We start from the raw sequence: 19,315 nt of genomic DNA, 5'->3' as shown, positions 1-19,315 counted from the left end.
TGGTAATCATTCGTTAACTAAAAGGTACTTATGCAAAACTAGATTAAAACTGATTATTTAAATCAAGATTTCATATTTGCTGACTTAAATGAATCTATCCTACATAGGACTGGCTTAACATTCAAAGGAATTTACAGATATTAGTTCAGCTATCAAAGGATCCAAAAATATTGGAAGTGGAAACCTGTTGGAAGTTACGAGGGGTACAGGGGAAGAGACTCAAAGGGCTATAGAGTCCAAACAAAGAGTCTTCTCTAATTCATAGCAACATGCATCTGCTACTCCTGCTGGAATTCTGTGCTACTGTGCAATGCAGAATTTGCGCAGAATCACTGTTCCCTGCAGAATTTTATTTTTTCCTGCAGAATTTGTGACTTCCCCCCAGCACTCCTGTCTGCTGTCAGCCCTGGGCGGCTGGGGCTCCCACTGTCAGCAGGAGCCCTAGCCGCCAGGGGCTGTCAGCAGGAGCATGATTATATTGTGATGGTCTGACAAATAAAATGCGCAGAATTCCCCCAGGAATAATCTGCCTGTAATATTTCAGAGATAAGGTGGGTGAGATAATACGTTTTATTGGACCAACTTCCTTTGGTGTGAGAGAGAAAAGCTTCAGGCTTACACCGGGCTCTTCTTCAGTTCTGGGAAACGTCTAATAGCCTGGGACCAACATTCAGTATTCCATTCATTTACTTTTCATTCATTTCACTTAACTGTTTCTTTAGCAACAAAAGTATTAGAAATTAAACTTGAAGTTTCTACATTTTTTAAACTATAAATGTATATATTCTTAGATTCACCTATTGACTTTTTTGCCAGTATGTTAGTGTTAAGGTCTCTGAAGAAGCACATTAAGATCTTGCCTACCTTTGCAGCGATGTGTAGGGTAAACATAGCTACATGCCGCAGTGAAAGACTCTGGCAAAGAGAGGCAGCGGGGAAAGGCTCCAGCAGCTCCCCACTGCCTGAGTCTTTCCCCACGTCTGGAACCTTTTGCCTGCTACCTCCTGTCTGACTGAGCCTTTCCTTGTGACAGGGAAAGGCTCTGGCAGTTCCCCCTATCAAAGCCTTTCACTGCAGTGTGAAAAAGCTGCCGCATTGGGGAGGTAGTAGGACACTACACTGCAAAAAATTGCTGTGTAGATTGGGGAGGCACCACTTGGGTGCATAGAGAGCCATGTAGGGTTCATACATTGAGATTCAGGTGTGTACGGCGCTCTGTTCTACTTGTCTAAGACGTGCCTCGCTCTCTGCACTGCTGTTTATAGCCATGCTAGCTGGGCATTCACTGTCTGTACTCTGCATGCCACCAGAAGTGTAGATCTACCCTAAGGACAGAGTTCCAGTGCTGGGTGGTATCCATTCTTGTTCTCAGCTTCATCCTGCAATAAAGAAAGAGTACTCTGCTTTTAACTTTGAGTCATCACCATGACTCAGTCCCAGGGGTGGTTCTATGTATTTTATGTATCAGAGGGGTAGCCGTGTCAGTCTGGATCTGTAAAAGCAGCAAAGAGTCCTGTGGCACCTTATAGACTAACAGACATATTGGAGCATGAGCTTTTGTGGGTGAATGCATCCGATGAAGTGGGTATTCACCCACGAAAGCTCATGCTCCAGTACGTCTGTTAGTCTATAAGGTGCCACAGGACTCTTTGCTGCTTCTATGTATTTTGCCACCCGAAGCACGGCAGTCAGGCGGCTTTCAGCAGCATGCCTGTGGGAGGTCTGCCGGTAACGTGGATTCGACGGCATGCCTGCAGGAGGTCCGCCGATCCCGTGCCTTCGGCATACCCGCCGCCGAATTGTCGCCGAAGCTGTGGGACCGGTGGACCTCCCGCAGGCATGCCACCAAAGGCAGCCTGACTGCCGCCCTCACGGCGACTGTCAGGCCGCCCCCTGCAGCTTGCTGCCTGAGGCATGCGCTTGCTGTGCTGGTGCCTGGAGCCGCCCCTGCTCAGTCCCCTCATGATTCCATGATGAAGTTTAAATAATATTGTAACAGTGCTGAACAAAAGTTATGACTAGTGAGCATATGCGGTAGCTGCTTTTTAAAAAACACGCTATAACTAAGAGTTGGTTTAGCTGATCTGTGTCATTAGATTTAAAAATATCTTAATAAATTGTTGCATGTGTCCTGACAACCCATATACTAGACACTGTACTTAATTAGGATGACTTTTAAGTAGGACTTTAATGATGATTAACTGCAAAGATTGCTGCTTAATGGGAATGCAAAGTTTTAATGGGGACATCTTCATGTGATTTTTTTTTTTAGGGGCGTTTAGTTCCTTGGCTGTGTCTCTGTATCATGCTAGTTCTATTTGTTCCTTTAAATGATTTTTCAATCCTTCCTTGACTGTCCTACATGCAAAAAGTCTGTGAAGTGCATCACCATTATTGCCGGGCTGTTTACTCCTTCAGTGTCAGCTATACTTGTTGGGTTACCGTGTTGGGCATCTCACAGCTCTCTCTTTTAGGGCAGCAGACTCTTTCTTTTCCTAGGACTCAATCCTACTCCCATTGAAGCAAAATGGAATCTTACCACTGACTTCACTGGAGTCCGGCTCAGGCCTCTAGTCTACATGTGCGCGTCTTCCTAACTCTGTGTGGGATGGTCCAGTAGTGTGATGGGATTGTAATAATATTGCTTAATCAGGACAAAAGGCCATTTCCTGGGCTGGCCTGGTTAAACAGTTCTGTGATACTACATTCAAGCCCAGTGCTGCTTAATATAGTCAAGCAATGCAGAACATGTATTTGCTTCCTGTGGCTCTTCCAGATAATGTTAACTAAAAACAAAAAAATGTTACTAGAAAGCCCACTCAGGCTTAGAAAAACAGTTGTGTTCTTTTCTTCCCTGTCCATAATCACAAGTTAAGACTTCCAATTCAGGAAAACATGTGTGCAATACTTAAGGACATGGTTTAAGTCCCCTTTTTGGGATTTACACATGTGCTTAAAGACAAGCCCTTGCACCTGTCCTGAATGAAACCCTAAGTTTTGATTTCAGAAAGTTTTCTGGTAGTAATTGTTAAAGACAGATCATGGTTTGATTTCTGCCTGCTCTGCATCAGATTCCTGATAGTCAGAAAAATCTTGTTCTGACTGGCTGGTTAAACAAATTCAATTATGTGAAATGGTGGTGGTGAAAATAAATGGACTTCTAAGATGCAACATATTTTGGGCTGTAAGAGAACTTTTTGGCTCTGTGCATACTGTGTGTATATGTATATGTTCATGGTGTTTCAAAATAGAGTGTAACCTCCAGTTATCTCAACCTCTGTTTTCAAAAACTTGGGGTTATGTCACCCAGCATCTATTCCTTAAATTTATAATTCCCTCCATTATCTGTAAGCTTGAGTAAATGTACAGTAACTCCTCACTTAACGTTGTAGTTATGTTCCTGAAAAATGCAACTTTTTAAGTGTAACGATGTTAAGCGAATCTAATTTCCCCATAAGAATTAACCTCACATACAAAATTTAATACTGGTACACAGTGATGATGATTGTGAAGCTTGGTTGAGGTGGAGGAGTCAGAGGGTGGGATATTTCCCTCACTGCTAAATGATGAACTAGCAATTGGCTGAGCCCTCAAGGGTTAACTCTCTCACTCTGCAAGGCAGCAGGAATGGAGGGAGATATGCACGTTTCCCCTTTAAATACACTGCCTTGTTAATTAGATGAGCTTGCTGAGACTGCAGCTGCTGCAAGCTCCCTCTGTCCTGAGCCCTGGTGTATCCCCCCTGCCTTATGGAAGATGGGGTAAGTGGGGTACAGGAGTAGAGGGTAGGGGAGCACCCTGACATTAGCCCCAGTCTTCCTCCCCCCGCCCCCCCCCCCCGCACAGCAAGCAGGAATCTCTGCGAGCAGCTCCAAGGCAGAGGGCAGGAGCAGCACATGGCAGTGGGGGGAGGGACAGCTGAACTGCCTGGCAATTGATAGTCTGCTGGGCAGCTGCAGCACAGGGAACTTAGGGGAGCGGGGAGCTGATAAGGGGGCTACTGGTCCACCCTGGTTCCAAGCCCCCACCAGCTAGCTGCAAGGGGCTGCTCTTCTTGCAAGCAGTAGACAAAGCAGGCGGCTGCCAAACAACTTTAGAAGGGAGCATTACACAACTTGAAACGAGCATGTTCCCTAATTAACATTATCCAGGACGACATTAAGTGAGGAGTTACTGTATTTGGATAATCTAGGTTTTATTGTAATAATACATGCCAAGCAAAATATACTATGAGGCAAGTGGCCATTTTGGATACCCAAATACCTTAGATTTATTCTTCATACTCTTGCACTTCCTTTAGACATTGTTGGTGTTTTATACAGTTCTGAAAATCTTGAGAATTTAAGTGAATGAGTGGCTTCTTGGTCCCCCACTTGAGGCACTTTAGAGGTCTGATTTACAGAAATTGCTTAGCACCCACTCTCTGAAAATCAGGTCCTTTTAAGGCATCTTGAGTTAGACACCCAAAGCAGCTAGACACTTCTGAAAATCCTGGACTACAACTTTTAAAAAAGAAGAAAAGTTATCTTCAAACTGAATTTGCTACCAAGCATCCACTCGTCCTTTTGTGAGTCCTTGGTTTTATTTTTAACTCCTTCCCCCCCCCGCCCCCAAAGGTAAGATGATTTATGAGTGTAAGAACTTTGTTCTAAAAATAGCATGTGGAGTTTTTCTCACAGCCATTGATGTTTACATGAGTTCTAACTATGCTGCTTGCATGAAAATGAATTAGATCAATGAAAACAGGATAAGGTGTTCTGCAGTCAGTGTTTCAGAATGTTCAATAAGGCCCTGCTTTTGCAGAACTGGCATTTGTTTCCATAGGGATTGGAGTGAGCTGCAGCAGGATTGTTAGATCTCTCTTAAACGTCATTTGCTGTATGGTGACAATGCCAAATATCTTTTTTTCAGAAAAGCAGCTGTAGTCAAAGATGCAAAAATGAATAGTAAGTTAATAAAAAACAGAAAAAAAAAAGTCTTTTGCTAAACTGCGTCCTGGTACCTCTGTGACTCATTAGAGATGCATCACCTAGCTGGATTCTGCAGGTGCTGAGGCTACTTGGGCTCAGAAGAAGGAGCTCCCTGCCTTCCAAGGCCGCAATGTGGCATATATTGCCCTGTCTAGAGGAGAAAAATGAGGTGTGTTTACCAAATGTGTTAGCTAGTGTAACCCTTCTGCCAGGTGGTGATGGCAGCAACAAAGGCCAGGTTCAGTGTCTGGGGGTTACTTTTAGCATTACAAAACAGAATGGCTCCAGCCCCACCCAGAAAACTGAATACAGCATGGGGCACCTCCAATATGGCAATATGCCCCCATTCACAAGCACTGAGTTTGTGCATAACAAAAGAAGACTTCCAAGGGGAGAGGAAACTCAGCTTGATTTGGGGAAAAGATCGCAACAGTGACTCAGAGGTATGCAAGCAATAAGTAAAACACCCCACAATATTTTGAGCAGTTTCTTTGCTGCAGTTTCCCAACTTGCAATATGAAAGTTCAAGGTCCGTTTAACTCCCCCTTTCCCTCCACCACACCCACTCCACTCACAATTTCTTGTCTGAGGTCAGTCAAGCCTGATTGTCCAGAGGTTCGTTCATGTAGCTTCACCTCCACTCACTGGGTGAGGGACAAATGATGCCACCACCATCACCACTGCTCTGCTGTGTCCTAGGGTACGTCTACACTACGGGATTATTCCGATTTTACATAAACCGGTTTTATAAAACAGATTGTATAAAGTCGAGTGCACGCGGCCACACTAAGCACATTAATTTGGCGGTGTGTGTCCATGGTCCGAGGCTAGCGTCAATTTCCAGAGCGGTGCACTGTGGGTAGCTATTCTGTAGCTATCCCATAGTTCCCGCAGTCTCCCCCGCCCCTTGGAATTCTGGGTTGAGATCCCAGTGCCTAATGGGGCAAAAATCATTGTCGCGGGTGGTTCTGGGTAAATGTCGTCAGTCATTCCTTCCTCCAGGAAAACAACGGCAGACAATCATTTCGCGCCCTTTTTCCCTGGATTGCCCTGGCAAACACCATAGCACGGCAACCATGGAGCCCATTCAGCTTTTTTTTTTTACTGTCACCGTATGTGTACTGGATGCCGCTAACAGAGGCGTTACTGCAGCACTACACAGCAGCATTCGTTTGCTTTTGCATGATAGCAGAGACGGTTATCAGTCCTTCTGTACCGTCTGCTGCCATTGTAAATTGGCAGTAAGATGACGGTTATCTGTCGTTCTGTACTGTCTGCGGCTATCATGGGTGCCCCTGGCTGAGGTCGGCCAGGGGCGCAAAGGCAAAACTGGGAATGACTCCCCGAATCAATCCCTCCTTTATAGTTTCTAAAAATAGAGTCAATCCTGCCTAGAATATGGGGCAAGTGTACTAGAGAACCAGTGTATCAGAGCACAGCTGCTCCGTGTCAGATCCCGCAGAAATGATGAGCTACATGCCATTCACGGGGGGTGCCCCGCAACATCCCCACCCGTTGCTTCCCTCCTCCCCCAACCTTCCTGGGCTACTGTGGCAGTATCCGCCCATTTGTGTCATGAAGTTATAAAGAATGCAGGAATAAGAAACAGTGACTTGTTAGTGAGGTAAAATGAGGGGGAGGCAGCCTCCCGGTGCTATGACAGTCAAGGCAGGACATTAAGCGGTGCAGAGGAGAGGAGCCCAGCATCCCGCTGCTATGATAGTCCAGGCAGTACAGAATCTTTTCTTTACACAGGAAAGGGAGGGGGCTGATGGAGCTCAGCCCCCAGTTGCTATGATGAGGATGGTTACCAGCCGTTATGTACCATCTACTGGGAATGACCAGGAATCATTCCTATTTGTACCCAGGCAGGAGCCTGAGGCCAGCCAGGAGCACTCACGGGCTGATGGTGACGACGGATAGCAGTCATATTGTACCGTCTGCCACCAGGGAGGGGAGAGGAGCAGATACTGCTCTTCACTGTTGCAGCATCGCATCTACCAGCAGCATTCAGTAGACATAGGGTGACATTGAAAAAAGTCAAGAAACGATTTCTTTCCCTTTTCTTTCACGTGGTAGGGGGAGGGAGTAAATTGACGAGCTATACCCTGAACCACACTGGACAATGTATTTGAACCTACAGGCACTGGGAGCTCAGCCAAGAATGCAAATAGTTTTCGGAGACTGCTGTGGACTGTGGGATAGCTGGAGTCCTCTGTACCCTCTCCCTCCCTCCATGAGCGTCCATTTGATTCTTTGGCTTTGCATTACGCTTGTCACGCAGCACTGTGTAGCCTGGAGATTTTTTTCAAATGCTTTGGCATTTAGTCTTCTGTAACGGAGCTCTGATAGAACAGATTTGTCTCCCCATATAGCGATCAGATCCAGTATCTCCTGCATGGTCCATGCTGGAGCTCTTTTTGGATTTGGGACTGCATCGCCACCCGTGCTGATCAGAGCTCCACGCTGGGCAAACAGGAAATGTAATTCAAAAGTTCGCGGGGCTTTTCCTGTTTACCTGGCCACTGCATCCAAGTTGAGATTGCTGTCCAGAGCGGTCACAGTGGTGCACTGTGGGATACCGCCCGGAGGCCAATACCGTCGATTTGCGGCCACACTAACCCTAATCCGATATGGTAATACTGATTTTAGCCCTACTCCTCTCGTTGGGGAGGAGTACAGAAACCGATTTAAAGAGCCCTTTATATCGATATAAAGGGCCTCGTAGTGTGGACGGGTGTGGCATTAAATCGGTTTAACGCTGCTAAAATCGGTTTAAACACGTAGTGTAGACCAGGCCCTAGTCTGATCCTACAGCACCATGACCACTTAGCTAAGTAATCACAGTTCTAGGATTTGCAACAGCAGCAAAGTCACTCCCCTACCTAGCATCTCTTATCACACTGCATTTAGTTGCAATTCCACACTCTAATGGTCCACCACTTAGTGTTTTCAGCTCTTAGTGCAAAGAAACAAGGAGTCTCAACTGAGTTTTAATTAGCTCTGTCTGAAAACACTGGAGAGGGAGGGTCAAATGGCAGTTAGGACCTTTAAACAGGGTCCTCATCCCTAGATAGAAACACCTACCCTCCCACCCCATCCTCTGTCCATCACTTGAATTTTGCTCACTGTCCCATGCTTAGCAAATGAAGGTTACATTCACATATAATATGCCATGGATTAGGGCATATTAACTACAGTTCTGCTGCCCTTTAATCATACAATAAGGATAACATTTCATTACCCCTGCATCCAAGGGTTAAGAAAATTTTAACTCAAAACAGGCAAAATTGATTGCCTTGCAGGCGGCCTGGCTGGCTGGTCCCCATGTGCCCTGCCTGCAGGAAGGGAAGGGATGCGCATGACCGTCCCGCCACTGTCAGAGACACACACCTGCTGGAGCCTCGTGTGCATGCGTGTCCCAGGCCTCTTCGCCCCAGCCCAGCCCAGGGGCCTGGCCCCAGGCCGGGCTCTGGCTACAACCCCGGCTACCAGCGCCCCGCTGCAACCGGGCTGTGCACCCTGCAGGGAAGGCCCCAGGCCCAGCAAGGGTGGGAGGAGAGAGTGGCCCCAAGCGGGCCATGGGGGTGGGGAGCAGGTAGCGGCCTGAGACTCTGAGGGAAGTGGTCCCAAGCCTGGTGGGGGACAGGGAAAAGCCCCAGGCAGGCCATGGGAGTGGGAGGCAGGGAGCGGCCCCAGGCCGAGAGGGAATCTAGAACGGAACCAGATTCCCTAACTTCTGGACACCGATGAGGCTTTTCACCAGTATTCAGGCATAAAGTTTGGACTCCAGCTTGTCACCCCAGCCCAGTCTCTCTGGCTCCTCAGCACCTGAAGTGAGGACAGAATAAGGCAGGGCACAAGCCCTGAGGCGCTGCAAAGCCCATCTCCCTTCCTTGAACGTTTCATAAGTGCCTGGGGTGTTTGCGAAGCATCAAATCCCACCTTGTGTTTCTAGTAATGTGGCTGTCCCATGAGTGCTAAGTTACTCTTTGAAGTGGGAGCTCCCTCTAGTTTTCCTGTTGAAACTATTCCACATTACTTTAAGGCGGGAGGGATAGCTCAGTGGTTTGAGCATTGGCCTGCTAAACCTAGGGTTGTGAGCTCAATCCTTGAGGGAGCCACTTAGGGATCAGGGCAAAAATCTGGGGGATTGGTTCTGCTTTGAGCAGGGGGTTGGATGAGATGACCTCCTGAGGTCCCTTCCAACCCTGATATTCTATGAAGTAGGTCTGCTTCTGGCTTTTCCTCTAATTAAAAACCTCTTGGCAGCTGTGATTGTGATCAACAACATTGCTAAGTGGTGTTATGCTAATTAGCACATTAGCAAACATGTTAGGTAAACATATCTCCCTTTCCTAGCCTAGACAGTGCTACATTCACAGCTCACCTCTTCTCCGTGCCCAGAAGCAGAGTCCAAAGGTTTATTCAAACACAAACATTTCAAGGTGCTTAAACTGTGTTTAGACAAGCCCTCACTCTGCTCAAGTGTATTGTTAGACATGGAAAGATTGGATTTTTTTTTTTTTTTGGTAAACGTCAATTTCACTGTAGACATTCAAACCGATTTTTAAAAAAATTGCACCATTAATAATAAAAATACACAGGCAAAATAGGAGAAATGCTGTTTGGGAACTGTAGTTTGCTAAGGATATTTACTTTATATATTTTTAACATGTTGTTGACAGTTTGTGTTTAACAGTTATAAAGCTTTAATTTTTTTGAATCTCAGTGTTGTTAAATAATTATTGCCCTAAATGCCCATAACTTCCTGCAACTGTGAACATGTAAAGTGATTAAAAATTGGAGAAACTATTTAAAAATCAGATTTGATATTCTCTGTTTTTAAAAGAAGTCATCAACTTAAAAATCATACTTCTGACTGAAATCTTTTTATGTAAAATGACTGAGTGAGATGAGAAAGAAATACATTTTTCTGTTTGTTCACTTGACAGGATCTTGTATATCGTCAGTTTCATTGTTTTCCCCCGTATTGTCAGTAAGTTTCTCCTTTGGTTTGTGAGGTTTTACTTTCGTCACACATCATCAGGGGAGAGAAAAACATAAGAGATAAAATATGATTGTAAAATCACAGAAGTCTTCAGAGAGCTTGAGGGGCTAATGATCCAAAGGAAGGATGGTCCAGTGGTTAGAGAACTATCTGGCAACTCTGGGGAAGTCCATTCAGGGCCAGGTTAACAAAGATATTTAGGTGCCTAAAGATACGGATAGACACCTAGTGGGGTTTTCAGAACCACCTAGGCACTTGATTTCTCAGTGGGAATTAGGAGCCTATGTCAAGGTTTCTTCCCCCAGTTTGAACTTTAGAGTTCAAGAAGTGGGGACCTGCATGATCACTTTTAAGCTTAATTACTAGCTTAAATCTGGTACGCTGCCACCAGCCAGAAGTCTATGTCTGGCACACTTCTGTTCCCCCAAAACCTTCTCTGGGGAACCCGAGACCCAAACCCCTTGGGTCTTAAAACAAGGAGAAATTAACCATCCCCCTCCTTTTTCCCCCAGACTCTCCCCTCCCTGGGTTGCCTTGAGAGGCTTACACAGATCCAAAATCCTTGGATCTTAAAACAAAGAGGAATTAACCATCCCCCTTCCTTTTCCCCCCAGACTCTCCCTGGTGAGCTTAGACTCAATCCCTTGGATTCTAAAACAAGGAAAAATCAATCACGTTCTTAAAAAGAAAGCTTTTAATTAAAGAAAGAAAAGGTAAAAATTATTTCTGTAAAATCAGGATGGAAAATGCTTTACAAGGTACTCAGATTCATATAGACTAGAGGGACTCCCCCCGCCCCTAGCCTGAGATTCAAAGTTACAGCAAACAGAGGTAAAAATCCTTCCAGCAAAAAGACACATTTTACCAGTTGAGAAAACAAACATAAGACTAATCCGCCTTGCCTGGCTATTACTTACTATTTTGAAACATGAAAGACTGATTCAGAAAGATTGGAGAACCTGTAATGATGTCCCGTTCCTCTCAGTCTGGAGAGCGAACAACGAACCAAACAGAAAGCACAAACAAAGACTTCCCTCCACCAAGATTTGAAAGTATCTTGTCCCCCTATTGGTCCTCTGGTCAGGTGTCAGCTAGGTTTACTGAGCTTCTTAACCCTTTACAGGTAAAAGAGACATTAACCCTTAACCATGTGTTTATGACAGCCTAAAAATACAGATAGGTGCCTAATGGATTTTTCAAAAACACCTGTGCGCCTAAATACCTTTCAGTAATCTTGCCCCTAGTCTCTCTCTGCCTCCACTTGACATCTGTAAAATATAAAAAAATATAAATAGTACTTCACTTCCACAAAGGGGCATTGCTAAGATAAGTATACTAAAGATTGAGGTATTCAAATGCTATCATGATGGGGCCAAATGAGCACCTAAAATAGCTTCAGGTGCCACACTGTCCGTCTAACTTACTTGCTCTTTTAAATTTACTGGATTTTAAATTGACAGTATTCCTTCAAACCATATGACTTTCCAGTGGTTGTATTTATTACCTAAGATGTTTCAGGGAAAGGAGAAGTTGACTACTGCGTGATCCAGTCAGGAAGCTGGTTTGACATAAAAATCACAAATGCAAAATCAGCTACGGTTGCAATATGAGGGTAATTCAGCAAGTATTGATCTGTGTTACTGCAATCTCAGATAGCATAGCTGGGCATAGAAGTGACACAGTGCTGGATTAGATCTCTTACTCTTGCATTGTTATACCAGACTATTTACAATGGTTTGGGGTTTTTTATAACATTAAAAAAAATCTGAAATTTAATGTGCAGGATTTGGTCCTGTACAGAGGAGTAAACTGAGTTGCCAGTAATATTGTACAGAAAGTACAGGAGAGAGCCAGTCCTACCTGTCCTTCAAAGAGTTTCCTGCTGTTTAGTTTGAATTTCATGAAATAACATCAAGCTCTTTTTTTCTTTTTCTTTTCTTTTCTTTTTTTTTAAGCAAGAGGGAAACTTTCTTCCAAGCCGTGTGAAATTTTTTAGACTCCAGCTCTACAAATACAAGAAACTGTACAAATAATTGTAGTGACTGATAACCTCCCTTTTTGTTTAAAAAAGGACCGTACCATAACTTTTAAAATAAGATTTGGTGCTGAATTTGACCTTAGATTTACTTTGAAGTCTTCAGGGAAACAAAAGTAGGGGCTGGAACATGTAAGCATGAAAAGACATACAAGCTATAGTTATCACATATGCCAAAATTCAGTTAAATTGTATGCTATGTACATGAACCCGAGACTCTCATGGACTTCAGAGAGTTTGGATTAGGTCCTGTGTGCATGCACACTATACATTATTTTTATATAATATATCTATACACGCACACACACAGGTCACTACCAGCAATGGAAAACTGATAAGGTTTATTAATCCATTATGCAGCATTTAATCTGCAAAATTATGTATTTATGTTTCCTGGCCTTCTATTGTTTCAGGTTGAAAAGAGCTTTTTAAGTTCCCACATAACTGAAAGAAAAAAATCAGGGTCATGATGGATTTGAATTGTTTGCTCTTTATATAGAGAACAGAGTAGCAGTTAGGAAGATAGCATGAGTTTATTTCACCAGCAGCAGAGGAGAAGTAATACAGAAACTGTATTTCTGAAGAGAGCCATTTCTGCTCTGAGAATTTGTCATCCCCTTGTGCAGCACACTCCAGTGGAAATCAGGAATAAAATTAATATCTTGCTATTAGAAGTCAGATTCAACACCCCCCTCCCTTTGTGCATTCCATTGCCAGAAATAGGCATGGTAGGAAGCCAGCATGAAAAGATGAACACCAGCTGGAATAATTGTCATAAAAATGAATATGTTGCTCATGCTGTATACAAAATAGTACATGTTATTCTCAGCTGTAAAGCTGCCATGAGAATCTGTTTTTTTCACATTCTATAAATTAAATGTATATAAAATCCATCTTTCCCCACACTTGCCCATCCCAGTATCTTTCATTAACCTGATCAGTGCAAAAGTGAATGGGCTTAATGCGGCCACAGGGCTAGACTGCATGGATCAGCTTGCAGGAGTGGAGCTTCTGGGTGTTTCTTCACCTTGGGTGGGTCTTTAAAACAGAGAATAGATTTTTAAGCAAGATTGTTTCTAAACAAATTTAAAATAATTTTCTGCAGAAAATCAGGCCAGTTTTAAATTCAGTGACATGCATCAAAATAAATGATCAGGGATTGAAGGAGTGGAATTCTTTAACAAATGTGTTCCTAAAACATAAGGTAAAATATTATCAGACAAATAATGTACCTGCTCAGTTGTTAAACCTTCAGAGCACCCCCCCGCCACCCCCCAGATGTAATAAGTATTTGGGCAGGGCTTTGAATAGTACTAGCAACTGATATTCTGTTCTCACTTAGGCTGGTGTAAATTTGGAGTAGCTCCATGGGGGTCAATAGTGTTACACTGGTGTAAACCTAGTTTAAGTGAAATCAGAGTAAATCCCATAGTGCCTTTCCTCTTCACTTCTCAAAGCGTTTTATCAAGGTGCGTGCTGGGTATTATCCTCATTTTAGAGCAGGGAAAACTCAGGCATAAAGAGGTTGAATTATTTACCTAGGTGAGAGGGTCCAGAACAGAACCCAGGTGTCCGGACTTCCTACTCCTTCCTCTAAAAAACTTGACCTCCGTTGGAGGGACCTGCCATGCAGGACAGCCTGATTTGGTAATATGACTGGAATATTCTCATTTTTGTTGGTTATTTTGTTCCAGGAATTAGAGAGACAAGGAGCTCTGTGTAGCTTGAAAGCTTGTCTTTTTCATCAACAGAAGTTGGACCAATAAAAGATATTACCTCACACCACCTCGTCTCTGGAATGTTCTCAGTAATTTAAAGACCATTTAAATGCTCTTATTTTTATTTATTTAATGTCCATTTAACATTCGGTAGATTAATAGCCTTGGAGACCGAAGTCCTCCATTCCACTCTGTTTATTCCACAGAAGAGTTATAGTGCATTGTATCAGTACCACCTTTCCTCACTCTTCCTCCAGTATGCATTGGTCCTTGGAGTAACCACCTTGAGGGGAGAGAGAACAGTTTAGTCTCCATATATCATGGTGAAAATGTTGGTTTTAATCCTTGCCCACCCTTCGTGTTGGGACTACACTACTGTTGTCTAATGGGAAATGGCTGTGACCACCAAACCTAGATCATTGAACAGCTGTCAGTTGCAAATAGCTTTGGGTGACTACCAGCTTGGGCTGGTGGATTTGAACCCTCACCCTGGAGGTGTACATCTGAATGTCTAATAAATTACTGGGGTTCTCTAGAAAAGAAAAAATGCATAAACTATAAACTGTCATACATAAGTCATCTGTTCTGTATCTGTAAAATGGATGCTTGAAATCAACTAAACATACAGATCAGTGTGAACAGCTGTACTAAGTGTAGTGTTTTTGGAGTACTTAACTTCATGATTGCACACAAGGCTCTGTTTTACTAATTTTACTGAAGCCTCCCTCATTTTTCATGTATTATAGTTGAGCAGAAACCTGTTGTCTTAATGAACTAATCTCCTGTTGCAATGGAAAATCGCAAATGGCATCAGGTGGACATGTTAATATTAACAGCCTCCAACTATCTGTTTTATTTCAGTTGCCAGTGAAAAAAACTGTACAATACGGAGGCTGAGAATTGTTAAAAAGGTTAAACATTTTAACAAACAACCAGCTGAGCTAACAACTCGCTGAATTAGTTGTGTATCTATTCTAGATACTGGAGGCTACTAACGTGTGTTTGTCTACTGGTTTTAGCAACTGTGAAAGCTGTACTAGCTCTCCTGTTCTTAGAGTTCTCTGCCAATTTGCTAGGATAGTCTGAAGTGAAGAAACTAATCTACCATACTATGCTAGATATTTTGTTCTTTCTAGGGAAGTTCAAAGGAAAGCCCTTCTCAAGTGTTTTTGAGTGATGTACTATCTGAACCATTGCAGTCAAGTACTGATCTACCAGATTATCTGCTAAGAACATAATAAAAACTTGTCAGTGAAATAAATTGTCCATAATCAAAAATTGGAAGGATTACCAATTTCTTTCCCCTCCCTCCAGAATGGATAATTGTATTTTACATTATTTAAAGATCCCCACCTATGTACTATTTGTAACATTTGTGTGGGGGGTATTAATGTTTCGATGGGGGAAAAAATCACCAAAAAATTGTATTATAAAAGTCCATTTTTATAGGATGCTTAGTATTCACCTTTTGAATGTGGAAACTATGAATAACTTTACTTACAGAAGTAGTCCCCGTGGAGGTCAATAGGGCAGTACATTATAGATAATTGATTATTTCATGAACTGTGGCTGTACTCCGTAGTGTGTCTTCTCATATACTGTACCATTAGTGACAGAGTGAATGGTGGTGACAATGCAAGATCCCAGATTATACTGCATCACATCTGTATGTAGCTTCCCTAATCAAAAATACAACCAATACGTGGACTAAGTTCCTGAAATGTTATGATAAAGCAATTGTAATGAACATATTACACAGTGATTCCTACAGAAGTCTATACCGCTTACAGGAAAACTACCACTCTGCATGCATTGTGCACACAAGATTTAGTTCTGCGAATACATGAGTAGCTGTACTCACCCGAGCAGTTGTATTACATTTAATGATTTGCAGTCTGCCTAAAAATAAACTCCAGAAACTGAAAATCCTATCTATTGATCTTGCACTTAGCCATGCTAGTGTTAGCTGAGTTGTCATGGCTGCTTTCACACAACTTCTTTGCTTTTATTAGTTTGTTTCAGCCTTTTCATATTTTATTGAAGTTGCTTTTAACAACACCCCACATACATGAGAGAGAAAATCAAATTTTGTGAGGGTAAGAGTGAAGAGAAACATGAATTGCATCTCCTACAGATTTATCTTTTATGGAATAATCAGGATTTTAGACCAGGAGAGGAGGGTTGTGGTTTTTTTTTTTAATTATCGTTGTGTGTGTTTTATTATTAACAGGAATAGGAATGGGGACAATTTCAGAGCTATTTGAGCATTTCATTAAAATAGATCATTTAACTGAAGCCTCCACTCTCATCTCTTCCATTATGCACCTTTATTTTTCCCAGTCAGCCATTTCTGGCACGCTAGTTCAATCCATGAAGGCAGTATTACCGAATGATTAGAGCAGGGACCTGGTAATCAGGGATTCTGGGTTCTGTTCATGTTTGAGTTCACTCTGGCTTCTCGGGTGCTGGGGGGCAATTCTCTTAACCTCTGTTTGCTTTTATTTATCCACTTTTAAACTGAATATACTTTTTACCTACCTCACAGAAGTAGTGTTAGGTTTGTTTAGTGCTTTAAGATCCTCAGGGCGGGTCTACACTTAAAACATTGTAGGGGCATAGTTGCACCTCTTCAGTGAAGGTGCTATTACGCCAACAGCAGAGCTTCTCCTTTGGGCATAGTTAATCTACCTCTGCGAAAGGCAATACCTATATTGATGGGAGAAGCCCTCCAGTCGACATAGTGCTGTCTACACCAGGGGTTAGGTTGATATAAAGTGTTGCTTAAGGATGTGGCTTTTTCACACCCCAGAGCGATGTAGTTATACTGATCTAAGTTTATAGACCTGGCCTTAGATGAAAGGCAGTATGTAAGTTCATAGAGTTATTATTAAAAAACTAATACTATTACTACCACGGCATCCATATAATTCTTTAAGTTTACATGAAGGGCTGCTAAAAGAGCTTTATTTTAATATTCATATGCAAGCGTGACTAGATAAAAATGTTTTCCCTCTTAGGCTAAGGCCTATAAACTGCATGAGGACACTAAGGACCAGCTACCCACTGGTTATGTGCTGTGTACAGTCTAACTGGCTAAAACATTAGAAAAATTCGGGCTTGGTTTTTCCAAGTCAGTTTGAATTTTTTTCACTCCCCTCTCCTTAAATTTCTCTGTCCTGATTTCAGATCAGTTCTCAGTTCACAAGACGGATCCAGAGTAAAATCAGAGACCTGCTGCAGCAAATGGAAGAAGGACTAAAGACAGCAGACCCACACGACTGCTCTGCATATACTGGCTGGACAGGTGAGAAGTCTGAGATCTGAATAGAACGCTTTCAGTTAACTGAGTGAGTTATTGGGGCCCCTGATGGTTTCCACTCTGGTGTGAGGGTTTTGTGTTCTGAGAGAAATGGCAATTGCATCATAATCTTATGGTAAGTCTGTGCAAGCCATAATCTAGCAGGGTCTGGGTCCCTTGCCTGTCCATGTTAGCGGAAGGATGCCCATTGAATGTCATTGGATCTGGCCCTAAGAGAGAGAATTGGTTTCTGTACTTGAAGAGTCTGACTGTGCAAACAGAGTGTATCTTCGAAGATGAGTTAGCATTTTTTTGTTTTAAAGATGTTCTACTGACACAGAATGTTTTCACCTTGGTCCACTAAGTTGAATTGTGTTTCATGACTCGGCTGATGGCAAAACAACTCTAAAACCAGGAGGGTGAGAACGGCATGTTCTTGCACCCAGGACTCTGGAATTCTTGCTCTGACTTCCACACTTTTCTGTGTGGAGCTGGACAAGTCACTGCATGAGTGTCACAGAGATGGATAAGTGAATGTTGTGAAGTTGCTTTGAAAATGAAAAGTGCTATGCAAGTGCAAGGACCAAATGTGAATTAACCAGCCTGATCCTCATGGCAAAGAATGCCGTCATCAGGGTTGATTGTTCTAATTAACCTGGGTATAGCTCTTCTAGTTGCCAGAAGACTTCTCCGTCTTGGCCTCCTTGGGTATGTGTGCGTGGTGTTTTGGAGTGAGTGGGAGCAGGGCTCGCGCTATTGCTCTAAAAATTGCCATGTAGACAGCTTTGAAGTTGCGGCTCAGGCTGGAGCTCAGGCTCTGAATTCACAACCCCGCCCTAGACTTCAGAGCCCCAGCTCCAGCCTGAGCTGCAACTTCAACGAGTTGTCTGCACAACTAGTTTTAGAGCACTAGCACAAGTCTTGCTAGTCCAAGTCCATCGATCACAGCTGGGAGGGTCATGCCAAAATGCTGTGTAGACATACCCATAAGTGCTATGCTCTTTCTACAGTGGGATCACTCTTTGTGCCCTGCCCAGGTCAATCTGCGGACAGTAATGCTTGTAGTACAGCATGTTTGCCGTTTTTCCTGTGAGGAGTCATTCTGTTACCTTCATGTCATGTGGGTACATGAAAGGTTGGATTGGGAAAAGAGGATTTTGAAAGAGGATTTGACCACATTCAGATTTAATTCTGGACATGGAGGTGCAGCATTTCACTTTTCTTTCTTCCCAATGGCCCTAGGAGGGAAGCTGAATGTTCTGTACAGATGGTGCTGTGGGTGCATGTGTAGAGAAGTTATAGACAACCGGCAGCTTGTATGAGTTTACTTTAAAGTCTAAAAATGGGAGTAATTTTGTGTTGCTTGAGTGAAAGCAGGCAATTTTCACAATGACGTTTTAAAAGAAATCCAGCAGAGCAGTGTTCTGACATTCAGTGATTGACGAGAGAAGTGTTATGACTAAACAACTCAAGTGTAATGAAATGAGTCATAGAATAAAAGAAACAAACTCCTCATTAGCTGGAACGACAAGATAGTTAGGTAATGCAATGTAATGGAAGGTATTTTTGCCATTCTGAAGGGGCCTGTCAACTGCGGTAACCCAAAATGTAGATTTTATTTATTTTTAAAGCTTTTACAAAATCTAATCTGAGAAGGAATGTTTCCCATGACTTTGTTTTTAAATACTACAGTGAAAAGGATTTTTCCCAAACTTATCCATTTTCACCATTGTGCCAGTGTATGAAAATCAGAAAGTGACACCAACACTGAAAATGACCATTCTGGTTTCTCTGCTCAAGCTGTGACAAGTGCCAAGAGTAACAAATAGCATAAATGGTAAACAGTAATGCACCTGGGAATATACTTCATAAAAGCTTGTTTAAAATCTTGTGATGTATAGGGTGTGTTGTTGGTGCATAATAACAAAGAGATGCAATCAACATGAAACTCATGTAAGAATTGGCAATGTATTAGGGCCAGATCCTGCACTCCCTTGTTCCGGTGAGTTGTACTTAATTATTCAGGTTATCTCAGTGAATCCATTGTAAGGGCTAGTAAACAAGTAAGGGTTTGCAGAACTGGGCCCTGTGATTTAAAATCCACTCCCTCTTCATAAAGCCCAAGTATTTGGGCTCTGTGTGTGAAGAGAAGAGTGATTGTAAAAATCCAATCAGTCCCTACAACACTGGGCTGCAGTGAAGTGCCCCCCCCACGCCCGATGCTACTATTCTAGCCCATGGGCTGGGATAGTAGCCACAGGCCCTCTGCACCAACTGCATAGA

At 43.0% G+C, this 19,315-nt stretch overlaps 1 protein-coding gene across 2 annotated transcripts in view; it reads left to right on the top strand.

Annotated features, from left to right (window-relative positions):
• LANCL2 (LanC like glutathione S-transferase 2) overlaps positions 1-19,315 on the top strand; it is a 57,839-nt gene that overhangs the window by 11,578 nt on the left and 26,946 nt on the right. For both annotated transcript variants that reach the window (XM_050937743.1, XM_050937742.1), the window contains exon 2: positions 16,921-17,038. In XM_050937743.1, coding sequence (XP_050793700.1) covers positions 16,921-17,038 — 118 coding nt within the window. The remainder of the gene's footprint in view (positions 1-16,920; positions 17,039-19,315) is intronic.

This window comes from Gopherus flavomarginatus, chromosome 2, assembly GCF_025201925.1.
Source record: "Gopherus flavomarginatus isolate rGopFla2 chromosome 2, rGopFla2.mat.asm, whole genome shotgun sequence".
In the NCBI taxonomy this organism is placed as follows: domain Eukaryota; kingdom Metazoa; phylum Chordata; order Testudines; family Testudinidae; genus Gopherus; species Gopherus flavomarginatus.
The sequence above is the reverse complement of the archived record's forward strand: the minus strand, read 5'-3'. Positions and strand labels throughout refer to the sequence as shown.